The sequence below is a fragment of the Oryctolagus cuniculus genome, chromosome 10, assembly GCF_964237555.1.
Source record: "Oryctolagus cuniculus chromosome 10, mOryCun1.1, whole genome shotgun sequence".
NCBI lineage: Eukaryota > Metazoa > Chordata > Mammalia > Lagomorpha > Leporidae > Oryctolagus > Oryctolagus cuniculus.
The window spans coordinates 113,351,806-113,375,577 of NC_091441.1; the positions used below are offsets into that span (position 1 = coordinate 113,351,806).

The window sequence follows — 23,772 nt, forward strand, 5'->3', positions numbered from 1 at the left end:
CACTCTTCCATTAACACTCAGTGATGCCATTTACAATCTGCCTCCACCCACCTGGATGCCAACTCCTGCATGGGGGCCGGGCACCAAGCGAGACCCAGCTAATGTTTCCGGCATGCAGCGACTGGCTACAGATTAGGAGACTAGGGATCAGGGCAGCAGACCAAGTTACTCAAGGTCACGGATGAGGAAGAGACAGCCAGGATGCCAACCCCGCCCGCCCTGGCTCCAGGCAGCTCCGGGAACCTCGAGGTTCCCCGCAGCCTCAGCCCTTGCTGTAGAGCAGGAAGTGGTGCCTGCCCAGGGGAATCCAGAGCCAGCAGAGAACCCCCTCACACCTGCACACATGTGCCCTGCCTGGGCTCCTCAGGCCTCGCGCTGGCCCAGCAGCCCCGGGAACAACGCCATCTCTGTGACCGAGGCATGAGAGTCCTCCCATCTCTGAGGCAGGCCTGTGGACCGCAGCCAGGGCTTCCTCTCAGATCTGCACCCAGCCATCCGGAGGCTGCTGCACCACCTCTGCCCACCACAGCGTGGGCTCAGTGGCAGGAAGGAACCCAGGCCCGGCCATGGCGTGGGGCCTGAGCACAAGGGTACCGGCTTCCTGCCTCCAACCCAACTCCAGCTGCAGCTCTCGAGGGTCACTGAGCACGGCCAGGCCACCCGGGCCATGTCTCCTCCTCTTCAGTGTGGAAGCGTCTGGAGTGGCCACCTGTCGGCTGCTCTGCCTAGCTCCAGCAGAGGCCACGTGATCAGGCCTGGCCAGCTGCAGGCCCAGTGATCCATGAGGAACAGGGCTCTGGGACCCTTACTGGAAGCAGCTTGGAGACAGGCTGATCCCCAAGGGTCACCAGGTTCACTGGCCTTGCACCTGAAGATGCCAGGGGCTCTCCAAGGACCTGAAGCAGAGGACAAAGTCTGTCTGGCAGCCCAGGGTTGTGGCCAGTGAGGAGACTAGGGTGTTGCAAGATCAGGCAGGTGACACTGGGGCCTGAGTCACACTGGCAGTCACAGCTCAGGAGGAGAAGGCACCTCCTTGGTAGCACCCCAGGTAAGGTCACCTGCAGTGACCTCAGGGGAGGGGGAGGGGAGGACGAACGTGCCTAGGCCAGGGAGCCAGTGGGAAGGACACGGGGGTCAACCCTAGCATCGCCAGCTCTGGCTGCACAGCCTTGGACAAGTGGCTTAGCAGCTCTGTGCCTCAGTTTCCCCACCTGTAAAATGGGGAGAGTAACAGTGCCCACCTCACAGCCCCCTGGTGAGCACGAAATCAGAACCCAGACTGCAAGAGGTGAGAACACAGCTTGGCATAGAGAAGGGTCTCAGAACCCACCGCTGCCATCGCTGTGGGCATTGGTGTCACCTGGGAGCCCAAGGTGGGGCACCCTTGCCCCCTGCTGTGGGAACTGGGGAGCTGAAGTCCACAGGGCCCTCAGCAGCAAGGCGGGGGCTCTGCTGCCTTCCAGGTGCAGGCCCAGCTCAGCCACTGCCTGCCCCAGGCCTCAGTTTCCCCTCTGTCCCCAGGCCCTGTCCTTGAACGCATTGTGGAGATGTGTCTGGAATGTGTCCCGAGTCTGTGAAGGGGTGGAGTGACCTAGGGTACCTGTGCAGTCTGACCAGGTCTGGGCCTGGCCCCTGACGAGTTCCTTATTGGGGGAAGTAAGGGGAGCTAATGGACAGACGGCTAGAGCATCCCGTGTGCCCCACCCTCCTCCCTGGGCCACCCAGGCATATGGCAGCTGCCCCCATATACACACACAGCCCCAGGGGCCATGCGGACAGCCCAGCCTCCCCCAAAGTGCCTGGGAGCCCTGACTTCACTGCTGGCTTTGGGCTCCACACCTCTGGGCAGGCGCTGCCTCCCACCTGAAGCTGGGCAGAGCCCTCAGCTCAAGCAGAGCGCAGCCAGTCTGCCCGAGTGCTGCCCTGGGACCTGGCATGCTGGCCCAGGACAGCCAGGGCCACAGGCTGCGGACTGCTCCAGCAGGCGTCCTGCGCCCCTCCCTTCCCTGCACCGCCCCCGCCCCCACCAGCCCTGGGTCTCGGGAGGGGTGGGCCAACCCAGTCCGCACTCTCTGGGCATCAGCTCCAGAGGCACCAGGGTTGGGCCCTTCACTCTGCCCACTACATACCCGCCTCTGCAGGGGTCTCACGGCTGAGGCCACACAGCATGCCTGCTACTGTCTCCCCTGCTGCCCGCCAACTCCTCCAGGAGCCTCAGCCACGCTGCTCGGCCCGCCCTCCCTCCCCTGCCCTCCACTCCCCTCCCCTCCCCTGCCCTCCCCAGGGAGGGGCTGTGGGAGGGGAGCTCACAGCTCCACTGGCTGGGCACAGAGTCCACCCACTGCAGCAGGCAGCTCTCTGCTTAAAGGGGACATGGCTGTCACCAGGGCTGGCTCCAGGACAGGGTCCAACTCTGTCTGCCCCAGCAGCCTGAGTCCAGCAGGGGTAGGGTGGGGTCTTTGAAGATGGCATGGGACTCCCAGGCAGACACCCTGGTGGAGGGGCAGTTCTGCTCCTAACTGACCCTGGAACTTTGGCCAGCATTCAGCCCTTCCTAGGACTCAATTTTTCCACCTGGAAAAGGGGAATAGCACTTTGCAAACTTTCTTGCAGAGTCCTACAGAACTTGCAGAATCCCAGGGTGCAGCACATGCAGCACGGCCTCTGTGACTGCAGGGGCACTGGCAGCGTGGTCTGCACACCTCCATTCAGACCCTCTTGCCCTCAGAGCCCCCAGGCCCAGGCCTCAGTTTCCCCTCCAGTAAGATGGCACCTGGGGAAGTGGAGCCCCCCCCAGCTGGCCATAAGCAGCGTCCATACAGCTTTCTCTGATGGCCAAGTGAGCTGGGTGGAGACTCTGCCGGCCCTCAGGCTTGATGGGCAGGCGCAGCTGGCTGCAGACTTGGGAAACAGTGGGCAGCTGCCCCCTGCCTGTCGCGGCTGGGCATCGGCCCTGCACACTCAGGATTCCTTCGCACTAGCTCAGCACTGATCAGGCCCTTCCTAGGGGCCACCCAGGACCCCTTCCCGACCTGTCTGTGAGAAGGGGCAGCCGGCTGCACCTGCTGCTCCTGCCCGTCCTGCAGCACCCCGCATCTCATGCACCAGCACCAATGGAGGGGCAGATGCCTCACGCTGCTGGTGGGAGGGCGGTGACAGTGACACCCGGGACACTGGCCAAGGGGTGTCAACAACCTGAATGATCATACGGAGCTCCTGGCAGGAGGCAGCAGAGGAGCCGACAGAGGTCCTGGCACCCATGGAACTCTAGGCCACGGAATGAGCAGGGCTCAGATTTGTTCCGTGTCTTGCCACCAGAGGGAACACACCGCCGAGGGCTTCTGCAGCACCCCACCACACCCTGCCCTATGAGCACAGACCCTGGGATTGATCCCACAATTCCTAGGCCACCCCACATTGGCTCCCACCAGCCGAGCACTGCTGGTCCCTTCTGGACAGTCCAGGTTCTAAACAGGGGGAGCAGGACACCTGGGACCCCTGCATGCACAGGTGGCCCCAGCCTCTCCTCTGTGGCCCCCTTCCCAAGGCACCTTCCTCTCTGGCTGGCATCAGGTATGTCCCAGGTACCGAGCAAGGGTTTCTGTAGGAGCAGGGAGGCCGGAGGTCCAAGTGATATACCAAGGTCTCAGACGCCAGAGGGTAGGAGAGGACATGCAACCAACAGGCACCAGGCTGGGAGACTCCGAAAAAAGTGCAGGCCCAGAAAAGGTGCAGGCTCCCACTGTGCCCTGCCATGCAGGAGTAGGGGGCTGATGATGTAGATGAAGGCCCCTGGGGCACAGAGGCCCTGCTGGAGGGGCTGGGAGCCCGGCTGCTTCCTCCCCAGCTGTAGCCTCTCAGGGAAGCGAGGCAGAGGGGTGTAGGCCCCAGGCCTGGGGAGTCCGGAGTCTGTCTCCGGACTTAAACAAACATTTGCTCTCCGTCCAGGAGCTGGCGGCTGGAACGCTGGCCTCCTTCCTGTCTTTCTGGCTGCCCCCTCTTGGAATTTACTTTTGTGGGGGAGCAGCCCCTGGAAATGTCGCACTGACCTTCTCAGTACCGGGCAGGGGGTGGGGAGATGGGCGCAAGGGGGCCTCGTCCCCATGCCCTCTGCCCCTGTGCCCACACTTATCCAAGGGTACAAGAGCATTTGAAAGTGACCATCGTTCCCCTGGGAAGCAAAGCAGGGTTAGGGAAACCAGCGCCCAGAGGTTACCTTGCCCAAGTCACCAGCTCCAAGAATGAGGCCGGAGCAAGCGTGGCTGTTCCTGGCGCTGCTGTAAGCAAATCAAGACCACGATCCAGTGTGGGAGTGCAGGTGAGCTCCGTCTGGGCAGGGCTCTTAAGCCCGGCTGACAGAGGGGAGAGGCATGTGTCAAAGAGAAGTCACTGCAGGTGTGCAACACCGGGGCTAAGGAGAGGCTGCAGCAGGAGCCGAGCACGAGCCGTCTCCTGCGGTCTCGCGATGGAGGTCTAGGAGCCTATTATAGTGCCGTCCCCAGCTCCACCCAGGCCTCCAGGGCCAACACCTGTGTGTTCACAGGCCCCAGCTGAGGCCCCTCAAGTTGAAGAAGCACTGAATTAACGACTCTGGCTCCCATGCTCCAGGCATTGGGAAGCCAAGGATACCTGTAGGGTCCGGGGACACGAAGGCCTTGCCAGGAACTCAGACACCCTGCAGCTCTGCGGGCAGGACTAAGGGGAGGATGTCAGCCTGTGAGGTAGCTGGGGAGAGCAGCCAGGGTCCCGTCTGGGAGTAGAGAGCAGGCGGCAGCTGCCGGGCTTCCCTACCAAGAAGACCCCTGTCGCCAGTGCTGCCAGCCTCGGGGAGGGGGAGAAGAGGGGACAGATTGCTGGCTGTGCGCGGTGGCCGGGAGCCAGGCCCGCCAGCAGTTCCCAGGGAAAGCATCTGACTGCTCCACATTTTGAACTGCATGGCTGGCATGTGGGGCAGAGGACGGACAGCCTGGGGCAGATGGCAGGGCCACTGAGCCGGCAGGCAGCCCAGCCCTTGTGGTCAGGAGAGGCCCTCACGCCTCCGGGTCCCTGGGTTTCTTGAGACGACTGGAGCAGGACTTGCTGTGTGACTTGAGGCAAACGTCCTGACCTCTCTGGGCCTCAGCTTCCAGAGCTAGAGAATGGAAATACTAAAGCTCCCACCGGCTGGGCTTGGGAAGACCATGCAGTAATGGATCAGAAAGCGTCCATCCACCCAACAGCCTCAGGCCAACTCCAGTGGGCTGGCCACACAGGCCAGGGGCAGCCAGGCTACAATCCCAGTCTTCTACCTGAGCCTCTGTTTCCGCACCTGTGAGGGGCCAGGGTGGAGGGCTTTGCAAACAGACTTCCGGGCCCAACACACGCTCACATGGCACAGGGCCCCCTGGGCCTCCCCACGGGGCTGCCAGGAGCTGCAGCTGGGACAGCTTCTGGTGCTCGGGCACCCCTGGCCCTGCCCCCTGCCGGTGGCTGTAACCACTGCACCTGGGAACCCAGTTCTTGATGCACAGCTGGGAAACAGGGCCAGAGAGGGCCTGGGGGAGGGGCCTGGCAGTGACCCACTGGGGCCTGCACCCAGGCCGCAGCTGCCTTCTCAGACTGCAGGCTGAGTCCTGAGCCTGCCAGGGACCCTGAGTGACAGCAGGAAATGAAGTCTGGGTGGGAGGCAGGCAGAGATGGAGAAGCGGGACCCAGAGATAAAACCCGTTATTGCTCCTTCCTCCCTCCCTCCTCACCACCCCCCCCACACACACACACACACTGGTCAGGGCTGGACAAGCCGGGCCCTCCCCAGACCCTGCACTTGTGAAACACGTCCACAACGCGGGCGTTGCCATCCCTGTGTCACAGACGAGAAAACGGAGGCTCAGACTGCAATTCCGCGGGGCACACGGGAGAGGCATGGGGATCTCCTAGGGCTCACTGTTTGCTGTGTCCCCACCGGACCTCAGGGCAGGCTGGGAAACACGGCGGGGGGCAATGCTTGCTCCTGTGGGCTGCTCCCAGGCCACACATCCCATGTCCACAAACCCTGCCAGTGTCTCAGGAGCACAGCATGGCAGGCCATGTGGACAGACTGCGGGAGAGAAGTTTCTAGAATGTTTAGAAGACCTGTGGCTGGCAGCGGGGGCACAGAAAACCCGTGCCAGGGTTTTGCATGTTTCACCCCACAACACACCTACCTCAGACATAAGGAAACCGGGGCCCAGAAGGGCGATGCCACTGCTCTTAGTCATGCAGAGAAAAAAGGGCGAGCCACAATTTGAACCCAGGCCCACCTGAGACTGTTTACACCCTGCGAGCCCTCCATGTATCCAGAGCCACCTGGGAAAGACACGCACACGTGAACACAGCTGCACGCCCAAGGCTGTCGGACGGGGGACCCACGTGATCGGAGGGCCGGCAGCGCACCCTGCGTTGTTCTTGGGGAGTCTCTTGGGGAGCCCTGACAGGGGCCCGGCCAGGTGGCTCCCTGGGGCCTGCAGTAGCTTCCCTCTGGAGAAGAGGACATGGAGCACAGGCCTGCTCCTCCTCTAAAACACGTCCTCCCCGGCTACTGCTGAGAAGCTCCGTGAGCGAGTGAAACAGCTCAGAAACTGTAACAAGGGGCAGCTGGGGGTGCTTGGCCTGCTCATGGCCCCGCCCCACCTCTCCAGTCCTAGAAGACGATTTATTAAGCCTCTGCTACATTTGAGAAACAAAACCTGCCCAAGGCACTATGGCAGTGCAGGTTAAAGCCACTGCTTGCAATGGCCAGCATCCCGTACACCAGTGCCGGTTCCAGTACTGGCCACCCCATTCCTGCTTGAGATCCAGCTCCTTGCTAATGCACCTGGGGAAGCAGTGGACGACGGCCCAAGTGCTTGGGCCCCTGCACCCACGTGGGAGACCTGGATGGTGTTCCAGGCTCCTAGCTTCAGCCTGGCCCAGCCCTAGCAGTTGCAGCCATTTAGGGAGTGAAGCAGAAGATGAATGGTCTCTGTCTCTGTCTCTGTCTCTCCTCTCACTTGGTCTTTTAAATAAATGAAGGAAGGAAGGAAGGCAGGTGACCCAGAGGTTTCAGCGATACACAAAGCAGACGAGTCCCGCTCCCTGACTGCCCACCTGCCCTCGCTGCACTGAAGCAAAACATGAAAAGAAAGGTGCCCATGTCAGGGCTCCGCTGCAGGACAAGACCAAGCTCTCAGCCCTCCTCCGGAGAAAGTCCCAGCTGGACACCAGGTTCAAGGACGGACAACAGCTCCCAGAGCGCCCACCACGAGCCAAGAACGCTCCTCACGGCAGAACACTGGCATCTCTCACAGAAGGGACCATACCCAGGGTGGGTGTGCCCCAGCCAACCAGAACAAAGGGGGCCAAAGAGCCAGGGACACTGAGAGGAGAGTCAGGGACCCGGCCTGGGAGAGGCCGACCTGAGCCACGCCTTCAGGGGGAAGAAGAGAAACCACTCAAAGCCGAGGTGGGCTGGCCGGGGCAGGCAGAGCAGGTGTGCTGACGGGAAGGTGGAGCCGGGTCCCAGGACACAAGGGCTGCCAGGAGGGAGTGCTCTGAACGCGGGCACTCCTGGACCCTGGATGCACTGTGCGACGGCACTTGGGGAGAAGCAGGCTCTGCCGAGGCCCTGCAGTGAGATGGAGGCGCAGCTACACCCAGAGGGAGCTGTCAGAGCAGGAGCTCGGGTCTTGGCACCCAGAAGTCCACTCGCAGCGACGCCGCCTCACGCCTGCTGATGGAGGCCATACGCACAGGGCATGAAGCATTGGGAGGGTCAACACAGCACAACCACAGGGGCCAGCCTCAGTTCCAGGGTGAGCTAACTGGTGCCTGGAATGCTGCCAGCTACCCCCTGGGTCAAGCGTTCACCTCCGTCCAAATGCAAACACCCCACAACAGGAAAGAAGGAATTTATGGAGCTCCAACTGAATACACAGCACTGTATGCACAGTGTCTTACAGAATCTCTCAAGAGCCGCACAAGGTGGGCATTGCTGCTCCCATTCTACAGGTGATGAACTGAGGCAGGGGAAAAGGAAGGGACTTGGCGAGGGCTGCCCAACTCAGATGGACTGAAGGTCAGGTAGTCAGAAGCAGGTGCTCCCTCCTCAGGTGCTTTTGCTCTGCCTGGAACATTCTTCCCCCCTCCCCCCATGCTCAGAGCCCAGCCTCGACATCTGCCTCAGCAGAAGCCCACCCTGAGCACGCCGGGCAGATGTCCCAGCGCGTTCCCCAGTGCTCTTTCCACTACCCAGAGACCCTCGCCTGTCTTGCTCAGGGCAGGACCTGGCACCCAGTAAGGGCAAAGCAAGCGTGTGCTGAATGAATGAGAGATAAATGATGATCGCACATAATCACTATCTCCAAGAGAAACCAGTGAGCCCTTCTAACACTTCAGTCCAGTGCAAGTCCCCTCCCTGCTGTCTGATTCAGGTTGCACACCTCTCCAGACAAGGAGCTCACTACCTTTTGAGCAGCCTGTTCCCAGTCCTGTTCAACTACTCCTGCACAGTTGTGAGAGGTGAATCACTCTGTTATCCCAGCTGCAGCCTGCCTCCCTGTGGCTCTCTCTGGTCCCACACCCTGGCCTTGGAGCCCTGGCAGGGGAGGCCACAGCTCAGAGTGTGAATATGACTTCAGTGGGGACCTATTGTGCAGCCGGACAGAGTGGGGGAGCCATTGTTCCCATGCCACCCCCAGGGGAGCTCCCCCAGAGAGGACAAACCATCCTGCCTGAGCCACACACCTGACCATGTTGGAGAAATGGCCCCTGTGCCTAGCACCTCCTGGTCCAAGTCGGGGAACTGAGGCTCAGAGCAGCTAGGAGCACAGACCTCCAATAATCCCAGCTGGTCTCCGCTGGCCCCCAGACAGATTTCAGATGGCTTCTCGTCCCCATGGGATTCCAGCGACAAAGCCTTCCTGGCGGCTCAGGACACTGGGCTCTCAGAAGGGCCTGGTGCACGTGGGCCAGGTTCACTTGACTATGCAGCCCAGAGATGCATATATTGAAAGAGAACCCTGGGAGAGGGAGCATCCCAGGATCCCCGCAGACCCACTGAGCATCTGGGCAGAGGTGAAGTGGGGAGGGAGCCCTGCAGGGCTCAGGGGCAGGCGCCCGCACACAGCACTCATTCCAGGACTCGGCTTGACCCTGAGCTTTCTGGGCCAGGGCCCACAGCCTGACAGCTGAGGCAGCCTGCGTCACCTGGGGCCTTGGCGCCACTGAGGAAGTCACTGGGAGGTGGCCAAGCATGCCCCAGACCAGCCAGGCCTCCTCCAGCCTCCCCCGACTGCCCACGCCAGCAGAGCACGCAGCTGGTCCCTACCCTTGAGCCTGTGTACACGTGGTACCCAGGAGCACCGTATCCCCAGCCCTTCATCTGCCTGCTCCTGATCCCCACCCCCAGGAAGCCTTGCCTGAGTCCCCACGCTCCTCCCACTGGCAGGTGCCTCATCTGGGGCCCCATCGCCCACACTGGACACCCTGCCCTTTTCCTTGCCTGTCTACTCCAGAGGAGCCTCAGACCAGAGCAGTGGTAAAGAGAGGAAGATTCGAGTCTGCCGGCCCCGGCAGCAGCAGCACTGGAGCTTAGAGGGGCCCTTAGCTTGAGTCCTGGCTTCACCTGCACCTCCACCTTGCTACGAGACCATGAGTACAAATGGGTTCTATCTTGCCACGTGTCCAACAGGTGCCCACGTGGGTGTGGGGGAGGAAGAGGACCTGTGTTCTCCGGCTCTGCTCTGGCCTCAGCCAGCCTGTACCCTCTTCTCCTGCACCCCTGACTTAAACTCCAGGGGCCCCCAGCAGTTTCCAAATCTTCCTGGTCAAATCAATTCTGCAACTAGGGCACTGGGAGTCGGCAAGGGGAGGGGCCCTCACCCCAGCGTGTCCCCCAGGGACCCTCGCTGCCCAGGCCTGTGGCTGCTGGAAGTTGATGGCTATGCGCCGTCCCCCGCCCACCTGCCCGCCACATCTGCTTATGAGTCACCATCACCTCGGCCAAGACAGCAAAATGCGGGGGCTGGAGACAAGGTCAGCCCAAGGGGAATCACTGGGTGGATGGAGGGAGGTGGCAAGGAAGCTTCCAGCCCAGGAGAGCACAGCTGGGGGCAGAGGAGGGAAACCGAAGCCAGAAGGAGGAGGGACCTGCCGGGGACCCACAGAATCGGGCCAGCCTGGGTCTCTGATTCTCCTCACTCTGTCGGATAACTCCGCAGACAGGGACATGGCGCCTGCAGCCTTCACCATCAACTGGGCAATTAAAGCAGGCAGGTGGCCTGCTGGCCGGAACACTCGAGCTGACCAGCGGGGACAACGCAGGTCCCAGTGGGTGACAGGAGCTGGGGGAATGTGCCCCCCCCCAAACTTATTCTGCCTGTTCTGTCCTGCTCAGACTCCCGCTGCCCTGGGCCCATTGACAGGGCTGGGCAGGCCTGGGTGTGGATGGGGATGGTGGCCAGGAGGGACGGGGAGAGACAGCCTGTCCTGGGAGAAGGAGAGCCACTGAGTGTGGAGCAGAGGTGAGGCAGGGGGCATCTGTCTCTGCAGGGCTGCCTTGGGGCAGGAGCAGCCGGAGAGGACAGAGGCCCTGGGGAACACAACAGAGATGCCCCTGGCTCCCAACAGGGCATCCAGAAACACTGATCGCTGTGTACAAGCCCCTGGACATCAGACAGCCTGCAGGGGGAGGGGGGCTTTATCACTTCTTTCCTAGGTGTGCAACCTTGGAAAGTCACTTCCTCTTTGGGCCTCAGTCTTCTCAGCTGTAAAATGGGGAGATTCAGCTCAGAGGCCTTGTGAGCACTTGACACACGCAAAGGCTAGAACAAACAGCGGGTCCAGAGGTTTGCTCCAGCCTGCTAAGACCCTGCAGTTCCAGGATGGGAGCTTATCCCTGGCTCTTTGATAAGGAAAGAAATCTCGCGGCTGATGTGCATTTCCGGGGCCCTCCGGAGGGCTCATGTCCACTCTGGGAGTCAGACCTGGGACCATGATGGGGAGGGGAGAGCCTCGACGAGGACAGGAGGGGAGGGAGGGAGTCAGCACCAACTGTGCCACTGAAGGGCTTGGGCAGAGGACGCTGGGAGGCCAGGGGCATGCATTTCTTTCTTGTACTCTACTGCACCCCCAGGGCCTGGGATAGTACCTGGCACATAACAGGTGTTCAGTAAATACGTACAGAGTGGGCAACTGCACACGTTCTTTTCCTGCCTCAGCACCCACCCAGGAGCCTGGGCCCCTCCCCTGTCGACCACCCCACCTCAAGCCCTTCCCTGCACTCCCGTCTGCAGTCCATCCTAAGGCTCAACGCCATCCCACACTCTCTCCTGCTCAAGAACATTCCATGGCTCCCACAGCCTGCAGGCACAGTCCAAGCTCCACAGCCCCCCCCCCCCCCGCCCCGCCAGCTCTCTCCTGTCCCCACACACAGAAGGTAGGCAGGGCCCGGCATCCCCACATCCTCCTCTTCTGGTTTCTTAACTTCAGCTAACGGCTTGGCTGGCTAAGGAGGGTGGCATTTGCATGTGGGGCAATTGTGGGGAGAGACAGTCAAGGGCTGGGGAGATGGAATTCAAAATCCCAGGTTCCCACTGTGGGCCAGCCCCTGCCCCAGTCTTTCCCAGCTGTAACTGCAGTCCTAGGATGGTGGTTTTTCTTGGACCCATTTTACTGACGGGGAAACTGAGGTTTTGAGTAGCTGCTCCAAGTCACACAGGGGCGAATCCAGGTCTCTTGGGACCAAGACAAGCAGCACAACCCACATCTCCAAGGGCAGAACGTGATGCACAGCACTTAACTGGCTCCTCTGCAAATCTTGGGGACGCCCCGGGATGTGTTCAGCTATCCTGCCAGCCTGGGGGCTCTGCCTGTGTCCTCGGGGGTTGTTCAGCGCAACGGGAAGTGGGCAGCCCCAGCACAGGAGTGCCTGGGGACCCCAAGAGATCCCGATCGTGATGCTCACAGGTATCAGCCGCTGTGTCCCCGACGTCAAACACCAGTTTCCCCTCGGCACCCATGGCCCTGCTACCCCTGGACCCTTCCCTGAGGCAGCCCCCATGCCTCAGAGTCTAGATAACGCTCCCAGCAGCTACGAGAGCTGGCTGGAGAGAGCCCCCCAGCCCCCCGTCAGCCGTGTGGCTTTGGCAAGTTACTTAAGGTGCCTGTGCTCCGGTTTCCCCCTCTGTACAACCAGGACAAGGACGGGACCGACCAGGCAGGGCTGTCGAGAGGAATGAACGGGTAAGGGCTTTGTCTGGTATGTAGAGGCGCTGCATTAATGTCTGTCGCTGCTGTTCTTGTGAAGGGCAAGATTATTCTTAGTTCACTGCCTGAAGCTCAGAGATTCTCCCATGTGGCAGACGGAAAAACAGCAGCCGGGGGGTGGGGGGGGTGGAGCCTGAGGTCACACAGCTCCCCCGACCCTCCCCACCCCAACCCCAGGAGGGTGCAGGAGCCCGGTATCCACTGAGCCTGGCCCCACGCCAAGTTCAGGCTTTGCCCACGGCTCCCCTGCCCAATGCTGCAGCTGCCCTGCACGCACGGCACCTTCCCCGCCAGCCCCCCAGCCACCGGACAGCCCCGTAGCCCTCACAGAATCCCGGGACACCAGGAAAGTAGGGAGGGAGACAGACAGAGTGCAGGAGAGACCCGGGGAAAAGCAGAGCTGGGGCCGAGAGACCCAAAGACGAAGGAGCGACGGAGGGAGGTGGAGACAGCGATTGGAGACTTGGGGTCCAGCGGAAGGCAGACGGGGAGGGAGGGAGGGAGGGAGGTTGTGGGGAGGGACCCAGGAGTTAGAGAGGCTCAAGCAAACAAAGACAGGAATGGCAGAGAGGCCCCCAAGGAAGCTGGGAAGGCGGAGAAGAGCCGGAGCTGGAGCCAGAGTGAGAGTAAGGGCTGTGGCTGAGCCGCTGCCCCAGAGAGGAGACAGAGACCCGCACCAGGGTGCAGCACAAAAACCCAGCTCTGCCAAAAAGGCCAGGCAGGGCGGGACAGGGACTGACTGAGGGCAGGGAGGGGACCCGGCTGCACCCTCGGAGGCACCTCTGCCTCCACCTCCCACCCAGAGCCCCCAGAGCACCCAGTGCCCAGTTCCAGTCGCCAACTCATGTCCCCATATGGTACCTTTGGGACGCCGCCTCACCACGCCCAGCCGCCACTTGAGTGACACAGCCAGCATCACGCCCTCCTGCTGGTGGCCAGATAGGAGCCCTGCCGACCCCAGTGTGTTTGCTTGTCTGTCTGTGCTCCAGAGCTGCCTGCGCTAACCAGCAGGGCTGGGCGCTCCCTGCCTTCTCCCACCCTCCCTCCCTCCCTCCCTCCCTCTCCGAGTTGCTAAAATAGATAATCCTCCCCGGAGCCAGCGCCAGCAAGATCCCAGCCCATCGGCACCCCGCCCCCCAGGTCCTCCTCTCGTCAAAGCGCACATCCAGCCCACCCGCCGCTCTGTCACCCTGGCTGGGGACTCGCTGGAGCAGACCCCCTGCACTCACACATGGCCCTCCTCCAGCCCTGCTCCAGCCCCAGGGACACCTGGGTTTCAACACAGCATCCCCCCTTTCTCTGCGGGGATCCGGTCCAGGACCCTCAGCGGATGCCTGAACACAGCCACCTATAGTAAGGCTGCATGTATAGAACAGGCAACAACGACAACAATGACTAACAGTGAAGCAGAACCATAGCACCACTACACTATAACACAAGTTATGAGTGTGGGCACCCATTCAAAATACCCTACTGTGTTTTCCTACCCTTCTTACAGTGACGGGGGACAGTGTGCTGCTTGTAGGTGAGACAGAGGCCACACGAGCATCGAGTGAAGGTGTTAATTAGCCTTTTGGGAGTGTGAGCACCGAGATACCCACACAGTCCACCGATCACCTCCACTGCTGCTACGTGACGAACAGGTGGGCAGCACATACCCTGTGGGTCAGCTCGACACAGGGCTCTCTCACGTCCCAGGTAGGATGGAGCAGGGCAGTGTGATATCCCATGATGCTACGCAGAGCCTGTGAAGCCTTTCTTCTTGAAATTTTCCACTTAATATTTTTGCACTGAGCTGATGACAGGCACCTGAAATTCAGTACAGCAAAACCACGGATAACTGGGATGAGAGTTGTGCATTTCAGACTGGTGTGTGCTTTTGTTCCCAGGGCAAGGGCCATCTGTCCCGTGTCCCCAGTGGGCAGCACAGCTGGGCATGTGATGGGGTCATCAGGGTAGAGGAGGACACTTCACTCCTAGCCTCCACACCTCCTCATTTTAACACAGGGAAGAGAAACCACCCACAGTGGTCGGGTGGGGCAGAGTCCCCAGGGCTCCGGGGCACCCAGCATGAGTTCAGCAAACACACCAGGCAATCAGATCGCCTCCTCTCTGATTCCCCAGTCGCCCCTGGAATTGGCAGGGCAGGCAGCAGCAGGCAGGGGAGCAGCGGCATGCTCGGTGTTACAGCAGCAGCAGCAGAACCTGGGCTCCTGCCACTCCCCACCTTGCAGCTCTGCTTCTTCCTTCCTCTGGCCAACCTCCCACAGCCCCTGTGCTGACCAGGAGGGCAAGAGGCCCCTCGGGAATCTCGGCAGCCACAGAAATCAGGCTTCAGGTCGGAACCGGCAGTGAGCACTTGTCTTGAGGAAGTCCAGGGTCTGGGGGCCCAGAAGGTTAAGCCAGCATCCCATATGGGTGCCAGTTCAAGTCCCAGCTGCTCCACTTCCAATCCATGCTAATGAGCCTGGGACAGCAGCAGAACATGGCCTGGGATGAAGGCTCCTGGCTCCTGGCTTGGGCCCAGCCCAGCCCTGATCACTGGGGCCATCTGGGGAGTGAACCAGCAGATGGAAGATCTCTCTTTCCCTCTCTCTGTGTGTGTGTGTGTGTGTGTCTGTCTGCTCTGTCTCTCTGTGTGTGTCTCTCCCTCCCTCCCTCTGTAAACTCTCCCTTTCATATAAATAAATAAACAAACCTTAAAAATAAAACCTCTGAGGTTGGTGCCGCACACAGCCCCTCGAGTGCGGGATTCCCACCGTGGAGGGAGCACAGGGCAATTTCGGGTGCACAGCACTGAGTACAAACAAGTTACACAGTGGGAAAGGGCCCCCCCCACCCCGGCGATCTCCCACCCCTTCTGACATCCTCCTGGACGTATCCTGGGGAAGAACTGATCCTAATGTGAAGAGGTCTGGAGGCAGGAGAGTGAGCCACAAGTGTCCAACAGCAGGATCTGGACGTTGTGATGGGCCTGAGAGGGGAGAGCTGTGGAAGCCCAGCACACCAGCGGCCATGCCATTTGAGGGGTTCAGGATCCACAGGGAAGTCTTGGGCCCAGCCTATTTGGAGCTGATTGGGAAGATGGGTCCACGGATCCCAGGAGATCCAGGTCCTCCCTGGTGCCTGAGTAGAGCTGGGGAAGACCTGGTCACAACCCTCTAAGGATGCTTAGCCAAGGAAGATCCTGCTTGCCCCCGGGTCTCAGTTTAAGATTCTGCACCTTACAAGGCTGCAGGAAGGACACAATGATTCCACACAAAGCATCTGTACACAGTAGGTGCTCAACACATGCCTCCTCTCCCCACGTGCACTCCAATTTCTCCTCCAAAACCTGTCCCCTTTTCGTTGAGCAGCATCACCCCCACTTCTTTGGGGGGCTACTCCTTCCCTGCACTCCGTCTGGGTGGAGATTTGTCCCCCAGCTGCAGGAGGAGCCCTCAACCCAGGGGAGCCAACCCACATGCAGTGACTGGCTCAGAGATGAGTAGGTGACTCAAGTGAGCCAATGAGGGACTATTCTGGGACTTTGGGCGGAACTTCTAGGAAAGGGCGGCTCCCTTGGCAGGCAGAGAAGTGGTGCCAGTTTGGGGCTACAGGTGGCCACTGAGGCACCAAAATTAGAGAGGACAGAAGGGAGGGGATAAAGAGGGGGGTTGTCCAATCCCGATGATGATGTCATGCCAGCACCTGGACCATGCCTGAAGTTGTGTATCCCTCTTCAGTATCTTAAGCCAATAAATTCCCTCCTTCCCTTGAGCCAGTTTTAGGCTGAGTTTTTAGCAACCTGGACCCATAAAGTCCTGATTAATCCAGTGTCTTCCTCGTCTCAGGGTCCCAGGCCCAGCAAACAGCAGGAGCTCTGCAAAGGCTGAGGGGATGAGAAACAGAGCACGGAATACCATGCTCCCCAGACTCCAGCCTCAGCAGGGGCCCCCAACACTTGACCTTGGGGAAGGAGGCCGGAGCTGGCTGAGGAACTCCTGCAGGCACACACAGCCCAGGATCTCGGGGTCCGGGGTTCCATCCAGCTGAGGCCTGCCAGTTACCTGAGCTGCACTGCCCTGCCAGGCCCCGCTGTGCACCTGCGACTTTTACAAGGCAGTCCCAGGGAGGATGAGGGAACAGAGATCCCTTACAGGAGAAGTGACCATGGGATGCTTCAGCCTGAACCACTATACAAACAGCCCTGGAGATCAGCCTGGGCTGGAGCTAGGAGGCCCGAGTTCAGCTCCCAGCTACTGGGTAGCCTCAAGCAAGTTCCTGCTCGTCCCTGGCCCCCGTGGCTACACGCCATGGTCCCCTCAAGCTTCCCCACGTCTTCTGTCTCAAGGCCCAGAGAGGTTCCCCTGCTGCTGACGGCTGCACAGACATGAGGGCTGCCAAGCTGAGATTCAAACACAGGACTGACTGGCAGCCCCCACAGATGAGCCACACAGAGCCCAAACAATGGGGAGAAGATCCCCAAGGGAGCCGGGCCAGCCTCCACCAGCTCCGCTTCTTCCATTTCTGCCTCTACTTCACAAAGCCCCAGGGGCCCTGGGCTGCTGCCGCCCCCGCTGGCTTCCCAAAACAAATCAGCATCTCATCAGAGAGGCCTTTCATCTTCCGGCCTTTTCTTCCCCAGGGGCCAAGTCCCGACATTTCTGCTGCTGGATCTCAGGAAGACGGAGGCCTCCAAGCCTGATGGGGGAGGGGGGCGGCTGACCACCCAGCCACTCGCTCAGCAAACACTTGCCGGGCCCCTTGCCTGTGCCAGGCCTGGAGCGGCAGCCATGAACAACCCCAGGGCTTCGTGGTACTTACTTCCTAGTGGGGAAGAGAGAATAAAGGACAGTGCAATAGATGAGTAAATCGGCACGGGCATCTGGTGAAGCGATTGAGACGCCACTCGGGACAACGGCACCTCACGTCGGCGCGCCCAGCTTCCAGCCCCCACTCGGCTTCTGGCCCAGCACCCTGCCGGTGCTCACCCGGGAGGCCACAGCACCCTGTCGGTGCTCACCCAGGAGGATGCAGGCGACGCAGTCCTTGGGTTCTCTCCCTTTTTCTTTTTTTAGATTTATTTATTTTACTTGAAAATCAGAGTTACACACAGAGAGAGAGAGAGAAAGAGAGAGAGAGAGAGGTCTTTCATCCACTGGTTCACTTCCCAGATGGCCATAATGGCCAGAGCTGCACCAATCCGAAGCCAGGAGCCAGGAGCTTCTTCCGGGTCTCCCACGTGGGTGCAGGGGCCCAAGGACTTGGGCCATCTTCCACTGTTTCCCAGGCCACAGCAGAGAGCTGGATTGGAAGTAGAGCTGCCGGGACTCGAACTGGCACCCATACAGGATGCGGGCACTGCAGGTGGCAGCTTTCCCCGCTAAGCCACAGCACCGGCCCCTGGAGCCCCTCCCTTAATTCCCTGCTCCTGGCTTTGGCCTGGCCCAGCCCCAGGTATTACAACCGTTTGGGGAGTGAACCCGTGGATGGAAGATCTCTCTCTCTCCTCTCTCTCTCTCTGTTGTTCTGCCTATAAAATAAATTTTAAAATAAAACTTTAAAAAAACAGTCAATGATGCAACATCTTAGAAGGTGAGCAATCAACGGACCAAGCATAATTACGGAGCGGGTGATTTTTGGCAAGAATTGTGTGTCTCTACTAAGTGCCGAGAGCCAGGGGGTGGTCTCCCCAGACCAAGGACTCTAAATACCTTCACCCAGGGCTCCCTAGGGCAGTGGCTATCGCATGGCAGGGGGGAGGGAGGTCTGAGAATAGTGGGCACCCCTTCCTTAGAGTACCGGAAGGTCAGGAAAATTAAAATTATAATTCTTACACAAGTGAAAACAAAAGGAGCGGTACATCATCACCAGCCTCCGGGGAGGAGCGGCTTAAGGGGGGAGGAGGGAGCCCCCTGAGAGGGCTGGAGACGGAACGAGCTGGAGAGACAGGGGTGCAGCAAGCTGGTGAGCAGGTGGAGGAGGTAACCATCTGACCTGAGACGTAACAGCGCCCCTCTGGCTGCCGGGGGCAGAAGAACTGCACGGCTCAGGGAGCAGAGGAGGCAACTGGGGCAGTGGAAGGAGGTTGATTGGGGGGCTCGAGCCGCCCTCCTCTGCCAGAGTTCACAGCTCGCTGCCCAGCGGCCGGGCCTCGGTCAGGGTTGGGAGCCCATGCCCTGAGGACCAATGGGCTGGGCCTCAGTGCCCCATAGGGAATACAGAGGAAGATGATGAAGAACTCAGACAAGTGTTGGGAGGCTTCCCCACGGACAGCGTTCAGTCAATTGGTAGGAGTCGGGCACGCGGCACCAGGAGGGAAACCACCTTTACAGAGGGCTCAGGGCCCTCGAGACAGTGAGCCTCACCTGAGCACAGGTGACAGCGGCCCCTTAGCTGGGTGTACCTGGCTGCTTGTTAGAGTTGCCCGGGGGGGGGGGGGGGACTGAAACAACCAGAACTGAATCAGAAGCTGTTGATGGTACACTTTTTTTTTTTTTTTTTTTTACAGGCAGAGTTAGACAGTGAGAGAGACAGAGAGAAAGGTCTTCCCTCCGTTGGTTCACCCCCCCAAATGGCTGCTACAGCTGGCACGCTGCGCTGATCAGAAGCCAGGAGCCAGGTGCTTCCTCCTGGTCTCCCATGCGGGTGCAGGGCCCAAGCACTTGGGCCATCCTCCACTGTACTCCCTGGCCACAGCAGAGAGCTGGACTGGAAGAGGAGCAACTGGGACAGAATCCGGCGCCCCAACCGGGACTAGAACCCGGGGTGCTGGCACCGCAGGCGGAGGATTAGCCTTAGTGAGCCCCGGCGCCGGTGACAGTACACTTTTCTAAGCCCCCCAGGGATTCTGCAGGACACCAGGGTAGAGCCCCCACTGACTCTGACACTAGGGACAGTGACATCCAGAGAGGGAAAGTGGCCGTTCCAGGAGCACACAGTATCCAAGCTGCAGAGAGGGGACTACCAACATAAGCCAGTCCTCCACCCTCCACCCATCCCCCCCCCCCCCCCCCCCCCGCTAAGGCCAATGCCAGCAAGCAGCCCCAGGGCAGGCTAGAACCACACCAGGAGGAGCACACGTGAAGGCTCCAGGACACTGCGAGCCAAGACAGAAAAGGCCACCCAGCGTTCTCAACGTGGCCAGCAGACAGGTGCACTCTCAGGGCCACCTGCCAGGAAACAGGTGGCAGCCTGTTAGTACCCCTGGCACCGCCTCTATGGTGCAATGCTTAGGAGCAAATGCCTGGGCCGGCACCAGTAACAGGGATACAGATTAAACCGTGGGGCACTTGGGGGAGGCAGCAGAAATCCCACCACTACGTTCCCATGTGCCCTGGCGACAGCGGCTTAGCCCGGGCTCCTCTGTGTGCCAGGCCATGACAGCACCAGTCACCCCTCCCCACCCTGACCCTCAGGGCTCCCTCCCCACACCTGCTGGGTCCCAGGGAGGGGATGGCCCATCGGGATGTTCAGAGTTGGATGGAATGCAAATGCCACGCCGCTGCTTGGCCACCCACGAGGTGAGCACAACGGGGGCCAGGCACCAGACAGCTCTGCCAGCTTCACGAAATGACTCAAGCTCAGGGCTACAACTGTGCCGGGAACAGGGCCTGCCTTCAAAGTGTGTGCCGGCCTTTCTGCTTCCAGAGCCTCTGTTCTGTCCACTGCGAAACAGGTCCCAACATGAGGGCCAGTTACAAATCGTCATCTGAGACAGACACTGTCACCGGCTCTTTATGCCCCACGAGGTGGGTGCTGTGAGTATGGAGAGCAAGGCATAAGAAAGCCAGCAAAGGGCCCCTGGCATGCGGCTCTGATGGCACAGGGGTGTGAGCCCGGCGGCCGGCTCCGAGCCCATCCCGGCACCCACCCTGCTGTTCTAAACACAGCCGCCTCTGCTGTGCGGGCGGTGTGAGCGTGGCTGATGAGACTGCCTGCAGCTGGCTGGGCACAAAGAGCACCAAGGGGCACAGCACGGCCCCCGGTCCAGCACCTCGAGCTTCTGCAGCCCCGGAGCCCCTGCGCTTGGCTGCCCGGTTTCCAACTCCGCACCTGGCCTTGCAGCTCACACAGGTGCGGGGCCTGGCCTTACAGGTGGACTTGGGGAGGCGGGGGGGCCTTCTTGGTGCATTTGCATGGCGGTGGACCCTGGGCTCTGGTGTTCCGGGTCTGACGTGGGACCTGGTACCGTGCCACCCTTCTCCCCTAGCACGAGTCGGAAACCAGACCAGAACTGAGGCGAGAGGGCAAAGGCTGGGTCCACCCTTGAGGAGATGCAGCGTTAGAGGGCTCTTGCCCCCCACCCCGCCCCCCAGGGAGGTGGAGGCCCAAGGAAGGGGAGGGACAAGCTCAAAGCAGAGAGCAGAGCCGGGCTCAGCGCCCTGGAGCTGGCCTCGCAGCCGGGCCACTGCTCCTACTGAGCACAGATGCCCGTCAGGGCAGTGGCTGGCACGACACTGGGCTCCTCACACGGGGACAGAAAAAAGCCTCCAGCTGCTGTGTGGCCACAGGCATGGAACTGCAAGGCTGGGCCACACCCCACCGGCCTGAGGTTCCACCCCCCCCCCCCCCCCGCCGCCCTCTCTCAGAAAACGAATCCCAGAGTCCAAGTCCCAGAAGCCTGGAGAGGAGAGAACAGTGCCCTACATGGCAGGGGGCGAGCACGTGGGAGGCACAGTGTCCTGTAGGCATTCTGGGTCCCCCACCTGACATGCAGAGGACTAGGGACCCGTCTGCCGCCTGCTGCCAGCACAGCCCCATCCTGGGGCACAGAGACAGGAGGGGGCTGAGGTCCCACAGCTGGTAAGTGGCACAGCCGGAGCCAGGGCCACGGCGTCTGTGACCACAGGCAGCAGCCACGTTTAGCAGCAGCACCCACAAATGGCCCTGGCTGTGACCCCAGATGAAGAAAGGGAGGAGCATGTCCCGGAGGTGTCAGCTGTCTTCCCTCTCCTCGGACAACTGGGCCCGACTGCGGCACGGCCCCTCTCCAGTCCCCTGTAGGCTGGCACTGGTGGTCTGGGCTAAGGCTCATGAGCTTCCACAGGCCTGGACTCAGAGCCCAGGGCAGTGGGAAATAGTGACAGCCCCTTGAAGACCCCAGAGCCCCAGACGCAACCACAGAGCCCCAGTTCACAAGGGCACAGAGATGATGGCCCTGGGGCCACAGCACATTGGTGCCGTGGAACCTCAGACGGTGGATACAGAACCCCAGGACATCACACTCACGGCCCCAGCCCATACTTGGGCCGGCCGCAGGCCATCAGAACAGCAGCAGCAAACATCAGAAACCTGAGCAGTCAGCGCGCCCAGGCCATGGGCCATCAGACTCAGGGTGGGGACAGACCGAGGGATCGGCGCTGTTGGACCCCAGGCCATCTGCCGTCCATGCAGGCATGTGAGCCTTCAGTGTTTCTCGCCAAGTGGGCTGCAGTCCCCCAAAACCTCCCCACACCCTCGACCCCTCCCACCTTGCCCTCATCACCACCACCGACCCCCTTCCCAAGGCCTTCAGGGACAGAAGTGGTCACCAGGCCACCGTGTGACCTGGGATGAGTCTTTGCCTGCTTTGAGCCTGTTTCCTGACTGTCTAAAAAGGGAGCTGGCCCTCCAGGCACCTGTGAAACCATCACATCACCCTCCTCTCCCTCCCTACAACCCTCTCTGGCTCCCAGAGGACCTCACTTGAATGAATGAATGAATGAATGAATGACTTCCCAGCCTTGAGACGTGGTCTTGCTCTCAGTCCTCCCTGGAGGCCAGCTGTGGACCAGGGATAGGAGAAACGATTTGTTCCTGTCCATCTCCCCCTTGGTTTGGGGCAGATCTGTGTGCAGCATCACTCAGGAAAGAGGGCAGGGCCAGGACTCGAGCCCAGGGCCCTCGGTTCCAAGCACCCTTGCAGCCTGCTGCCGGGCACTAAAGCAAGCATCTGCGAGGAAGAAGAGGCAGGCACCGGAGAGGAACCCCGGCCGCTCATCATCCTGAGGCCCCTGCGGCTGCAGCGTGGGCTCCAGCAGCAACCATCCGTCATGCAGGGCTTAATGAGGCTGTGAGGTGTGCAGGCCTTCCCTGGGGACCTGCGTGCTTCTGGGTTGAAGAACTTCAGGCTGAGGCTGCCACTCCAGATGGAGGAAAGGCTTCGGGTTAGAGCGAGGTCACCACACACACACACACACACACACACGGGTTCTTCTTGTCCTTAAACCAGGGCTTGCCTGCGGCACGGGCAGCAGAGGCCCCAAGAGAAAAAACGATGCAGCAGAGACAATGCAGTGGCATTTATTCTCAGGCACCATGCATTCATCCGTTCGTGTCTCACCATCATCCACTTGCTCACCCAAGCAGCTGTCTACGGCAGCAAGTGCAACCTGTAGCACTCACATCACACTAGGGGAGATGGGCTTTAAAGAGAGCAGGTGCATGATGTGGACTGAAGTAAGGGCTTGGGAGAAATATAAGGCAGGGTGAGAAGAGTGTGTAGTAGCAGGGGGCTTCTCCGATCAAGTCTTTACAGAAATGGAGGAGACGTGGGGCCTGCTAGGCAGAGAACACAGCCAGTGCAAAGGCCCTGGGGAAGAACTGTGCCTGGCAGGCCTGCAGACCATCCAGGAATGGCTGCAGCTGAGCGAGCGAGGGCTTGGCAAGAGAGTACGTCCGAGAGGTGACAGGCAGACCATGCTCGGGGAGGACTTTGGCTTTTCTTCTGAAGGAGGTGAGAGTTCTGGGAGGATGCTGAGCTGAGGAGCAAGGTGACCTCACGTGCATCTCAACAGGATCTCCGTGGCCATTCGTGAAGAACAGATGGGTGAGGATGGAAGTCGGGAGACCTGTGAAGAGGCCACAGAACCCCACAGGTAAGAGCAGTGGGGGCTTGGACATAGGGTTGGGTGTGGCCTAATCAGAATGTCTTAAAGGAAAACAGAGACTGCCTGCAGGTACACACAGCCCTGAGAGGCCAACAGAAGCACACCCACTTTACAGAAGAGCAAATGGAGGCTCGGAAGCAAAGTCACTGGCCCAGCGTCACCCACAACACAGGAGTCTCAGAGTAGGGATCACAGTCCAGGCCATCCGGCTGCAGAGCCTGCGCTCTCTCGTCCTCTGCCACAAGGTGTCCTGGGGGCTCAGGCCTGCCATGGGTCCTGGGGTCTGATATCAGAAGGGCTGCAGCACCAGTCCTGGCACCAGCCCCCCATTCAGCTGCAAAACAGAGCTGGCAGGGGAGCAGCGGGATGCCCTGGAGGAGGCAGGAGACGGGACAGGTGAGAGCGAGAGGCAGTGGCCAGAGACATCGGCCCAGCCTTCGAGTGGTTTCTGAGAAGTGGGGTTAGACCCTGGGGGCACTCAGCAAGCTTCTCCCATGGGGCGGCGGGGGGTGCCCAGTGCAGTCAGACGAGCCACATGCCACGTTCCCGTCCTGCTGCTGTCCCATGCTGGCTGCGTGGCCTCTGTGCAGCACTCATCCCTCTGTGCCTCGGTCTCCACACCTGCTCCTGGAGCTGTCGTGGGGGGAAATGTAGGACG

At 60.5% G+C, this 23,772-nt stretch overlaps 1 protein-coding gene across 6 annotated transcripts in view; it reads right to left on the reverse strand.

Annotated features, from left to right (window-relative positions):
• GRIP2 (glutamate receptor interacting protein 2) overlaps positions 1-23,772 on the reverse strand; it is an 86,153-nt gene that overhangs the window by 32,855 nt on the left and 29,526 nt on the right. Inside the window, exon 1 of one of the 6 annotated variants that reach the window (XM_051851762.2) lies at positions 13,123-13,278. The exons of 4 other annotated variants lie outside the window; for them this stretch is intronic. In XM_051851762.2, coding sequence (XP_051707722.2) covers positions 13,123-13,177 — 55 coding nt within the window. In that variant the 5' untranslated portion in view covers positions 13,178-13,278. Of the gene's footprint in view, positions 1-2,129; positions 2,253-13,122; positions 13,279-23,772 lie in introns of those variants that run through there. One more of the 6 variants, XM_051851763.2, reaches the window with a different exon arrangement.